The sequence below is a fragment of the Pavona decussata genome, unplaced genomic scaffold, assembly GCF_977016875.1.
Source record: "Pavona decussata unplaced genomic scaffold, jaPavDecu1.1 SCAFFOLD_199, whole genome shotgun sequence".
Taxonomy (NCBI): Eukaryota; Metazoa; Cnidaria; class Anthozoa; order Scleractinia; family Agariciidae; genus Pavona; species Pavona decussata.
Window position 1 is genome coordinate 132704 of NW_028145607.1, and position 11958 is coordinate 144661.

The following is an 11958-nucleotide window of genomic DNA, read 5'->3' on the forward strand; positions in this document are numbered from 1 at the left end:
TCGATGTGGAATAATTATCTCTCACCCATGGTTTCGTTCTGAAGTTTGCCTCTGTCCTCCGTTCCAGCTTAATGATGCCAGCCTGGGAGCTTCTGCAGTGGCAAATGGCTCGAAAACACACTTATAAACCGAACACTTACCGATTGGAACTTGTATGCGCTCGCTAGCAAATTAAAGAACAACGGTTGAAATTGGTGACGTAAAAAAACGCTTGAGTCCTCAGTATTTTAGGGCAGCAAATACTTCTAGGGAGAGCTTCATATAGGAAAACTAAATCCCTTTTTTGTGATCTGCCTCTGGAAATTGCCGAAAGAGTCCAAGGAATTTGCCAGTTAAAAAGGGTAGCGACCATAAGCAACTTCTCCTAAAATTTGTCGGTACTCCATATACTTTGTACTCTAACGATCTCTAAAAGAATCATCCCCTGGTTTTGTCCTTCATTATCCATTTCTTTTACTGTTAAGGAACAATTTTTCACCTTCTCTTCAATAAAGAGGAAGTGTTACCACATTTTTTTTCGTGTAATAATGGAGAAAAACTAGTTATGTCCAATTTTGTTCGAAAGAAATATGACAAAAATGAAAAAACTACGTTGCCGACGCCGTCACCACTTACTAAACAGTTCCGGAGCATTTCGATCGAAATTTTCCTTTTGGAGCACATACCATTTAATGTTGGCGAACTACGAAGACGTCGGCATTTTGGTTAGGGATAAATAGAAACTGATGCCAAAAAAAGAACACGTAAAACGTAAATCAATAATGAAATTTCATTAGGAACAGCCGGAATGAACAAACGGACAAGTTGCGTTCATTTCGGAGATTTTCCAGAAGAACGGACTCAAAAAGTGCCTTACCACCCAATCGAAATATGTTTTTTTTTTTTGGGGGGGGGGGGGAGTGGGGGGAGAGCAATTTCAAAGCTAATTGGTACAAATTGGTATCTCCCTCATACTGGCCTTTATCCAAAATGGCTTCCATTTTAATGTTCATTTGTTTGTATTCAAATTAGTCTTTTTTGCCAGGCTTCGTTCGAGGTAAAATATTCTTTTGATTTTTGAGCTTAAGAACGAGGTAAAAAGTGCTAACTTGAATACCAACAAAAGAAAATTAAAATGATAGCCATTATGGAATAAGGTTTATGTACAGCGATTATTAAATCATCGTTAGAGTTACGCCGCTGCGTTCCTAAACTGGAACAATTTCTTTTTCAGTGCCTTGCAGTCTATAGCTATTTCTTGACAGTAAATAAAAAGAACAGCATCGATCGCTAACATTTTCATTTGTTTTATTTAATTTCTCCCATCTTATTGTTTTCATAAGTACAGTGCGTTTAACTTTTTCCTCTCGATTCGCTTTACATTACTCTCGAGTTCATTAACGTTAATTCTTTGAAACCCACCACCGCAATTAAAATCCCCTTATAGCATTCGGACTTAAGCGTGAACACTTCAAAATAATTCTCCTATTTTCTTGGAGTACGACAGTTCAACCAGAATTCCAGGGTCCCCACCAGTACAAGTCTCGTGCTAACATCCAGTGTTTTACATGGTTACCAGGAAAAGGGACATATCTCTGGCTTGAAAGATGAGGAGGGCGGGGTTAGGGGTTGGAGCTAAAATTGAGTAAAGAAAGTTATTTTTGTCTGAAAACACTGGAAAGGGTTTAAAAAGTTTGGCCACACAAGTAGCACTAGTCTGTAAATTTCTGCTATGAAAGAGTTTTAATTACACGACTGCCCTCCAAGAAAGTAGGCGTAATTATTAAAAGTGTTCACGCGTACTATTGCAGCTTTGTGTCCTGATTAACACAATGAGGTAAGAAAGATCATGGCTCACTGCGGGGGAAGTGGTATTTTATCGACCATCTTTCCGTATTCCCCGTGCTTATCCTCCAGGTGTTTGCGATAAGCCTTCATCACAGCAACAAAGTGCTTGAACATAGGCGCCCTACAGGTAGCACCTTCCTTTTCATAGCAGCCGATGTAATCTGTTATCGCTGCCAAGAAATCCTGGGAAATACCGTGCTTCATCAGCTGCTCTGCTCTGATCATACATTTATGCATGGCATCTCCGGCGCATTGTGCGTACTCGTCCTCCTCTGGGGAGAGACAAATAAGGAAATTAGCAACAATAATGTTTGCGTCCAAGATGTGCTATTCTGCGACTGGAAATTCTGCATGTTCCCTCCATTGCTATAATTTCCCTTCTGGCCTTGGACGGGAAAACGTTTTTAATTGACGCCTACACCTTCACTTATTTGAGTCAAAAGAGGAAACCGAAGACATCCTTGTTTATACAATAAACAGTGTAAAACTCGAATTTTGGTTTGTGTAGCGGAGTTAGTGATTATTAGAGAATAGACGCACGAATGACGTCGTCGAGTGGTGTGACCGACGCACGTAATAAGTACCCAGATTCCAGCCAGAGTGACTGATCAACAAAGTTTTGCAAACTGCTCTGGCAAGTAGAGGAGAAACATTGGCAAACTTTCGCAGAAATGACGCACGAATGACGTCGTCGAGTGGTGTGACCGACGCACGTAATAAGTACCCAGATTCCAGCCAGAGTGACTGATCAACAAAGTTTTGCAAACTGCTCTGGCAAGTAGAGGAGAAACATTGGCAAACTTTCGCAGAAACGCAAACCTGTCCGATGAAAAATTGGACAAAACCGTTGAAAGTAACCTCAACAAGGTTAAAGAAGCTAGAACTTTGTTTTGATGTGAAAGGAAGGAAATATTTGTCCAAATATGAAAATATTGTTGGTGAAAATCTTTCGGATTATTCTCTCATTTAGAGGAGTAGTAGTCTAAAAGATTGCATGATTTTTTTTGACTCGGCTCCTTCAACGTGACGTTCGCTCACGAAATGGAGTCAAATGTCCTAGTCTATATTACGGTATAAAGCCAAAAGATTCCATTTTTCCGTGGGTCTTTGTACCCTGATAAAATACAAAGGACGTCAAAACGTGTTAAGAACATCAATCATGCTACTCGCCTTCGGCTGGTGGCATGCTTCTCTGTTCAAACCATGTTTTGGCCTCATCTGTACGTTATCCGAGTAGAGACGCGCGGCAAAATGGAATATATTTGTTAAATAGCCTTCGATCTCCGGGTTGTAAACATTGTGGTTCCTTATGTTGGAAACAGAAGCCTGGTTATTAAAGACATCAGATTTGAGTCTCACAAAGTACAATTCAAATGTAGAAATAAGTTTAAACGTTATTTTGTTGGCTGAATTAGGACCAACAACTATAAAACGGGAACTAAGCGAAGTGCACTACTACTACTACTACTGCTGCTGCTGCCGCTACTACTACTACTTCTGCTACTCCTACTTCTGCTGCTGATGCTGCTACTTCTACTACTACCACAACCTTGTATAAAAATTAAGTCTCTTACCAATATTCTTCAATTTTTCTTTCTCCATTATACCTAATAAAACAGAACACGCATCAAAAGAACCTTTAATAAATATTCCGGAAAGTAATTTCAGGTGAACTCAATGTTGCCAAAAAATTGTTAAGTTAACACTATTGATGAGATATCTGAAAAAGAAATACCTGACTGCACCGCAATTTTCTTCAGTTCACCAACCAGCAAGTTTTTACACAGGACAGCTTTCTCTGCGAGGTAGTTGTGTTGCCATTCATACGCCACCAAGAAGTGCACAATATTGAGGACTGGTGACGTGTACTTAGTGGAATCTACTCCTACAATGCACCGCGCGAATTCCTGCAAGAAAAATGAACATATTTAGTAAAAACTTATTCGCGTTTCTTCCCTGCTCGCTGCAAATTTGGTTGTCTTTCTAATTCGTTATTCTAAAGGGATCTTGACAGTAATGCAATCTTGCGTAGTTTGAAGATTTTAACAGTAATAAAATATAGTGCTAGGAACATATTAAAGCATTTTTGCTGTTGATGTCTTTTTGGATCTATTGCTCTTGTTATTGCCCATTTTAGCGCCATAAGCTAGCTCTTCACAATCTCTACAAATATTTTACTAAGGATTTGTGCTGTTCCCTTTTACTTTTACATAAAACGTATGGCGTAAAGTGTGTGTCTTTTCCTTGCCAAAGGGCAACGTTTCAAAATCGCAATGAACTACTCCGGAAAACGCCTTGAAATCATAAACAAAAATACTCTTGTTCAGTTGCTGAAAGAGTGGTTGATAAGATAACAGAGATATCATGAAATTGAACGTGGTCAGATTTAATGTGCGATATGTTACCCTTAGATATATGCAAGCATCTTCCAATAAGGCCGCTTGATCTCCGTCTGCTCGCAGTGCGGTAACGTCTGCGTTCCATCCAGCTTTGGTGCACTTCAGCGCTGCCTCATAAGCAGACCTGCGATCTCTGACAAGCCCATTTGCAAAGGAAATGAGGCCCACAGCAAAAATAATGGAGATCCTTGAAAACATTTTGGAGAACTAGGTTCCTTTAAAGAGAACACCGTACAACACATTTGCATCAAATTATGTCGAGTTTTGTTTCTTTGTCATAATCACTATCCTATGTTCTATATCTAATTGCTACAATTATAAACTCTCTTTCCTCAGGACCACACAGCCTTTGCTAAGGTCGGCACACACAAAAAAATATCCAGGATGGGTTCTTTGGTTTTAGGGGGCTGAGAGGGCGCCTCTGAACCCGCCTTTGAAGTCTTCAACATGACTTAATACGTATGTACGTATGTATACGAACTTTATCTACCCATGGAATTTACATCAGTAAAAAAAAAATGCTTCACAGAAAAGCCGTGTGAAAGGTAATACAAGCTGTTCAATGGTTAAAATAGACCGATAGACTATATACAGAACTTAAAGGGATACTCTAGACCCCAAAACAACTTTCCAAATTCAGAAAGCTTATGACCCTAATAAAAGATATTTACCAAAATTGGAGTTCGATCTCCGCTATTTTGCCTGGAAAAAACGAAAAGTTTCTCGTCACGGGATTCGAAGCAGCGCTTGGGCCGAAAACCGGAAATGACGTAGAAAGAAGAACTCGTCAAACCTTTTCCGGTTAGATTCCCCTGGATTTCTTTAGCAAGATTCGGTAAATGGCTTGATTTTAAAATTCCAAAATAAAATGTATAGTTCGTGTTTTGAGGAAAATTCAATAATACCGTATCGATTTATGGTTGCTTGATGCTTAATTCTAGTAACAACGGTGAAGGTCTTAATAATTGGCATTTCTTTCGGGTTTTGTACGGATGGTTCGATCGGACACACGCGATTCGATTTGTTTGCTAACCCCACGACCTCTGCTCACCTTTCTGAAGACTGTGCTCAACCACAAATTATCACAGCTGTGTCTGTGGAAAGATGAAAAGCTCACAAAACGCCATTTCAACCTTGTTTTAAAGAAGGACTATCAGAAAATAAGAGCATAGGCCCGATGGAGGACAGCACGTCCAATGAAGCCGCTCGCGCCAGACAGATTACAAAACAAGCTACTCCACCAGAACTAGCTAGGGTTCACTGTATGTTTGAAAAATAATAAGAAATTGTTATTGCAGTGCAGCCTGAAGAAAACTAGCATTAGCCGATAATGATACTTAAGCTTACCTTTCGAACACGCGTAGTATCGCAGTTATTTCATTCATCTTGTTCAGTTCAGGTACGCGACTGTCATATATATTCGCTGCATACGCGGCGCGACAGGGCAAAATGACCAACAAAGGTGAACACCGTTTTCTAAATCAGCATAATATCAAAGGTAAAGGCCTTATTTTGCTTTAAAATGGAAAACAATGAAAAATTGCCAGTCACATTACTTAGCGGAAAAAATCCCTGTAAAGTGAGCTCGAATGCGGTATCAATAGAACGCAATATGCAATATGGCATGAAAGATATAAACTCGTTTAACGTCCCAAAAGGCCCAGCACAACACAATGACTTCCTAATTTATTTATGTGCTTAGACTTCGTCGTAGTATTGCTGTTTGTACAGGCACCGCTCCTGTAAAGTGTGAATCGTTATAATGAAAGCTGCCCAGATCTCCCAGCTTTCGCTGAGTTTTGTACGCTGTGTCTCTAACAGGCCAATTCCCAGGGTAAAATCCACGTGGATTTTTTTTAAAAATGTAACTAAACTGGATTTCAAATAACAACGCCGTACCATAAAAAGGAAACTTTAATGCTACTCAAAACGTATTCAAACGCCGATGAAATCTCATTGCGGATGTGAAATACACCGAATTTGCGATAGAATCAGTAGAATGCATAACTGGTCGCTTACCAATCCGCTCTTCAAACTTCGCACTCGTTTTCTAGAGTCCGTAACCGAGTTCACTTCGCTGTTACACGGCTAAACACATACGACAGAGCGCCCTCATAGCTCTGCTAATATAGCTCCGTCGGCAATTTCGATTGTACTATTTTGTTCAGAAGAAAAACAAGCAAAAGAACTGCGCTAATCCCCAGAATCCATATTGTCTTCAGTGTTGTAAACAAGAGCGGTTCTTCATTCTACGTCATCGATCACGTGCTCCACTAAACACGATTTTTACTTCCGGTCTTCAAAACGGGGAAAATTTCGCCTTTCTGCGGCAATTTTCGGCCTTTTACTTTTTTCTTTTGAACTTTTTGTGCCGTTTACCCTTTATTATAGTCCAAATGCTACCTTTTAAGCGAAAGTTGTTTTGGGGTCTAGAGTATTCCTTTAAATGACAGCGAGGCTATTTATTTTTTATTTATTTATTTATTTATTTATTTATTTATTTATTTATTTATTTATTTATTTATTTATTTTTTTAAGCAAAGAGAGTGGGAGCAGTTCTAATATGTTATGGGATGGTGTTCCATATCTTTGCCCCAATAAAATAAAATCTGCTTCTTTTAGCAAGTTCAGTGTTATATTTGGGAAGGAGAAGTCTACTTTCACTCTCTCATAGCGCATAACAATGTTGTTTTTCTTCAAAAAGATTTATGAGATAACCTGGAGCTTTGTTGTTTACATAATAGTTATGCAATACTTTCGAGTGGTATACCGTGAAATGATATTCACGATGTACATAACGATATCGATTGCTAAATGTTTTTTCCTGATAGTTTCCAGGTTGTCCCATCTTAATTCTTTACATCGTAACCCTTTCGGGTATTAGAAACCTGCTATCGAGGTCGCCATGGCAACAGCAAAACCACTAACAACATTATCTTCTCTTGTATTTTAATATCGCCTCCCCCCGGACTGGAATAGCTAAACAGCTACTGTTTGAAAGAGTCTCTCAATAATCGCAAAGCACCGCGGGTTTTGACACAGACTTGTGAATTGTTTCGCTTTCTATAACCATATTCTTGGATTTATATAAAATCTCAGTCTAGCTATTTATTATTTCTCGCAACAGGCAAATAATTAATGTCCCCTAAATTTCCTAAGATTGTTCAGCTGCCATGCTCCAAGAATAATAAGGATAATTTGGTGGGAATCGGACCTAATAATTTTTCATGTTTCTTTTCCCGTTTTTATAGTCAGGTAAATTTTAAGTGACTTTCTACCGTCATGTATAAAATTCGCAAAAAGGGTTTATTACCGGGGATACCAAGCGAGCCAAACGAGTCGTAAACACTTTTGTTTGTGGCTTTCTTTCACGTCCGTGTGATTAATAATTATTATTTTGTCCCCAGGCAGTTAACTAAATTGACTACAGATTACCAATCACTCAAATAATTAACGAGTAAAAATATTTTCCAAGTGATTGGTTCTTTTATATTTACTGAAGGTTCATCCCATGGAGAAAAAATAGTTCAGCTGTTCGTTTCGATCGACATGTAAATACTCAGCTCGAAAAATTAGTCTTCTGAGAAAAAAACAGCTACCCTTGCATATTTTTTTCCATCGTTGTCTCGGTTGTGTTTCCAGAAGTTTTGGATCAAAATGTTTCAGGACTTATTTAATGCTACAACAAAGGGCTCTGCCCTTGCTCGCAAAAGCATGCTACGGTTTACAATTTCGGTTGTTAAAAATATCCTCGCAATATGCGTTGTGATATAAATTACATAGACATTTGTGATTTTTTTCATCAAAATTCTCGTGGTATTTTATACAAGGCGCCAATAGTTCCCTCCCCCGCTCCCTCGCCATATGTTCCTTTTCAAACCTCTCTGAAATCTGTACTAACCGTTTACTATTGCAACACCGAATTTTCATTGTTGAAAATCGACGAGAACATGTTTTTGTGATGCACAGCAATAACAATAAATTAAAGATAAGAAAGGTAATATTTATGCCCTTAACACCGAATTTTTGATCACGAATGAAGTGATAGACGCTTGCAGTTTAAGACACCTCCAGATAATATGTGACGGCAGATTTTTCCACTCTAAGCGAACGGGAACGTTTCGGGCTATTCTGAACTTCGACGGGAGAACTTCTGTGACCAATTCTTGGGGAAGATTAACTCAAGGAGAGATCGCTTGCGAGAAAGGGCCGTCACTCCCTTGAGGTACCAAGATCTAGCCGCAACTGGATGTAGAATTAACAGCGACAACTTCACTTTTGGTTCCAACAGCAGTTTATTCTCGAAGGACGAACTGACATAAGTTCGTCCAACAGCAAGGTTGTAAACATGTAATCACTGCTGTAATCAGCAATATAATCACTTAGCGCTACTTACAGAGTTGTGTATATATGATATGACAAGTATCCATTGTTAACAGAATACAATACGTGTGAATGTGAAAAGTAATTACAGAGGACGCGGCAGTACTTTGCCGATAACGACTAGAAGATTAAAAAGCCAAGTTTTAGCACCAAAACCTCACTAACGACTAGCTAACGACTACACTTGTTAATCAAGGATAACTCGCACAATTCAACTGTCCTGATAAGTTAAAAGTTCTTGAGGTGTGTAAAAGTAGTTAATGAGTTTTCCGAGGTGTCAGTGAACGGCTCGTGCCGCGTAATTACCGTCATTACAGTTCACAAAGAAACTCACTTAGTATTCATAACTAAAAGGTTATCCTATTGAATACTCCTGAAAACGCAATTACAGAACGGAGCACATTCCAAGAGTATTCATTTCAACCGAAACCAATTTACTTCAAGTAACACTTCTAGAACTTCTAAGTTGATTAACCTTATTCAGGTCAACGAAGGTAAATTGAAAAATACTTCCTAGCATAGCTACTGTTGGTTTTCTAATTATTTCCCTTTAATAACAAGCATTATAGTGTTTCCGAAACATTTGCACAGCTCGGCAAATTATTGAAGAGCAAAAACAGAAACTAAGGTTACCATTCCCCTGAAATTGAATGATATACGATATAGAACCAATAATAACAAAACCTTAAACCCCAAAATATACTTGCATAAATATGAAATATTCCCTATAATTTCGAATATGGGTACAATATATATCGACCAAAGTTTCCCTAACATACGCCTTCCCTTAAACCTCGACGTCCACGCCGAGCAAAATAAGTAACACTAATTTGTTGTCAAACGGCTAACGGAGTGATGATAATTGCCTTGTGTCGTCATGCTAATTATTATTTTTTTTTTTATACGGGCACAACGGTCCAAAACATAATTTGTCAATCTACAACAAAAAACCCAAAAGTACACAATTCAATAATTTACTGATTTTCCCTCCTAACAAATCCTTATCATAAGTGTAAAAAACTAATAACAGACACCTATGATAGCGGGAAATATGTAGAGTTAAAACTAAACTCGAATATTCGAAAACTCAGATGTTTCGTCGTATCTACTGTTACACTTCAGTAAAGCAATGACAATTTATTTGTTATTATTTAATTTTTTTTGGTGGGGCTTTCCACTTAGTGTTTGTTACGAAGTTAATACTAAGGAAGGGAATCATTTAATTTTGCTTTCCAGGTACCGTTTGAAACGCGAGAAAACCGTAGTGCTTTTATAACTTTAGAATTAATACAACAGAAAATATCTTACCTCGTCTCTGGGTGTTGATAACGTGAATTCGTGTTCTTAATTCCACGTTTAGGATTATATGACGTGTCAAACTTAAGGCTGTCAATTCTTAACAAAATCATGAACAATTCATAATCATCAGAACCTATTACACCTCAAAAATCAGTCACGTGGCAAGCGTGTCCGTAAAAATCAGACATATCGCGGCAAGGGTGGAAAATTCGATTTCTTTCATATTTTAATGTCAGTTAGGCTAGGATATAACTAAAATCACTGTATAGTTTTTTCGGTGAAATATCCTTTTATTTCAAAGAAAAATGCAAATAACGAAAATCCGTTAAAATCGTCATTTGAGGCGCTAAATTATTACACGGGTTTGAGAGCCTCGCGTGCGAGGACAAATCATTTTACCACTTTTAAAACACTAAAATCTTTTTTTACAATCTTTAAATATCTTTTGGAATGATTTTGGGAAATATTGCGTCCTTCTGTGTATGCGAAATAATTTAATTTCGAAGGCATACAATTCACTGCAGTAAAAGTACTTCGTGAATAAAATTAATTTTCACCATGTGCGAAACCTTCAAATCGATTAAGCTTCTGGTGGTTGAATGTTAGAAGGATGGTCTATGGACTCCCGTAAAAATTTCTTTGGGCAAATGATTAAGAGCGACGTGAGAGCTATTCAAAGTCCGTACAAAATGCAAATATTTGGCCCCCCGCGGTAAACTTTGAAGTTGCAGGTCAGACATAATTTTTAGTCCGTGTTCATGTCTTGACCCATATTAGGTTAAAATAAGCACATAGAAAAACATTTCGAAATGTTCTAACCTTATAATATGCTTAAAGACAGGTCCAAATGCCATTTTAGCACGATTCTCTGGTCGTTCGTCGCATACGTTTGAGCCGGCTGTTTGTATTAAACGTCCGATGTACACCACGCAAACTGGTCGAGTACAAATCTTTGATCAACTTTCGGTACATTTCATCAAGACTGCATCTTTTTCGATGGCTAAGTCATTTGTGAAGTATTGCTTGGTTTACAGTGCACGAAAATATAACATCTGATCCAGATCGCTGCTAGAATGACAAAAAATGTCGGCGCTTTCAGGATGTTCAGTCTATCTTGCATTGCAGGGAGCCGTTTGTTCGTCACGCAATACCACTCATGACCACTTTAGGGGGGTGGAGGAGGGTAAAAATGCGAAAATGATTGATTACTGAACAGGTATACCCAAGGCAACAACAACAATTAAGATAGTGATACCTTTAGTTACGCTCTTTTTCCTTGCTAAAATCCAGATAATTTATTCATTCGCGAATTCGTTTGCGCGCGCGGGCTGGCTTGTTAGGAGCGTTCGGGGGGTGGGGGGGGGGGGGGGGGCGAGAGTGGATATTACATTTTACGAAAATAGTATCAGTACTTACTGATGGAGATAACTACATTCTTAAGCTAGTTCTTTCAATGTTTTTAATACAATAGATTCTAGTATGAAGCCAAAAAAGCGAAGAGAAAGGTCTTTTTTTCTGCACGCAGATGACCCCAAATAGCGCATTTCCCGTATAAATAGTTGATAAATAGCAATGAAAGAACGCACCCCTGCGAAAAATATTGCCGTTCGTTTGTTTTCCTGAGTTAGTGGAATCCTAGGAGGACATTGAATCACCCATTTTTTCATTCTTCCGTAAATAAGTCTGGGTCTGCTGTGGCTTCGGGTGTTCATTCATCTGCGTGTTACTTCGTTAGGTGTGTTGTTTTTCAAATACTATCAAATTTATGATGTCTAAATTAAACAACATTTAATTTGAAGTGCTTTCTAAATTTAAAAATAAAATCGCTAAAATATTTCAGTCGAATTTATGGCTATGGCCATTCGGCGTGAGAAAGAATCGCCAAATAGTTACTGGTCGTGCTAGTTACTTAGCGCCGTTTGTATGCTTAGAGGGGGGCACAAGTGAAATTTGTTAAAGTCAAGTTTGTTACACTGAAAATGGAGGGTTGTAGTTCTTTTAAGGCCCTTGTTGGTGGTACAACACTACGACTACGCGGTAGAAGCCACCA

General features: G+C 38.4%; 1 protein-coding gene across 1 annotated transcript; it reads right to left on the reverse strand.

The window, feature by feature from the left end:
- Positions 1 to 1270: 1270 nt before the first annotated feature.
- LOC146461323 (uncharacterized) lies at positions 1271 to 11253 on the reverse strand. The gene is made up of 5 exons (XM_085086948.1): positions 9918 to 11253; positions 4233 to 4441; positions 3563 to 3734; positions 3402 to 3434; positions 1271 to 2099 (listed from the first exon to the last, which is right to left on the reverse strand). Exons 2-5 carry the CDS (start codon positions 4422 to 4424, stop codon positions 1834 to 1836), a joined length of 663 nt encoding a protein of 220 aa, XP_084943074.1. The 5' UTR covers positions 4425 to 4441; positions 9918 to 11253; the 3' UTR covers positions 1271 to 1833.
- Between the last annotated feature and the right edge of the window lie 705 nt (positions 11254 to 11958).

Coding starts and splice junctions, on each gene's coding strand:
- LOC146461323 (XM_085086948.1), bottom strand. CDS start 4,424: ATGTTTTCAAGGATCTCCATTATTTTTGCTGTGGGCCTCATTTCCTTT. Junction 3,735..4,232: donor ATGCTTGCATATATCTAAGG/GTAACATATCGC, acceptor TTTTTCTTGCAG/GAATTCGCGCGGTGCATTGT. Junction 2,100..3,401: donor AGAAAAATTGAAGAATATTG/GTAAGAGACTTA, acceptor GTCTCTCCCCAG/AGGAGGACGAGTACGCACAA.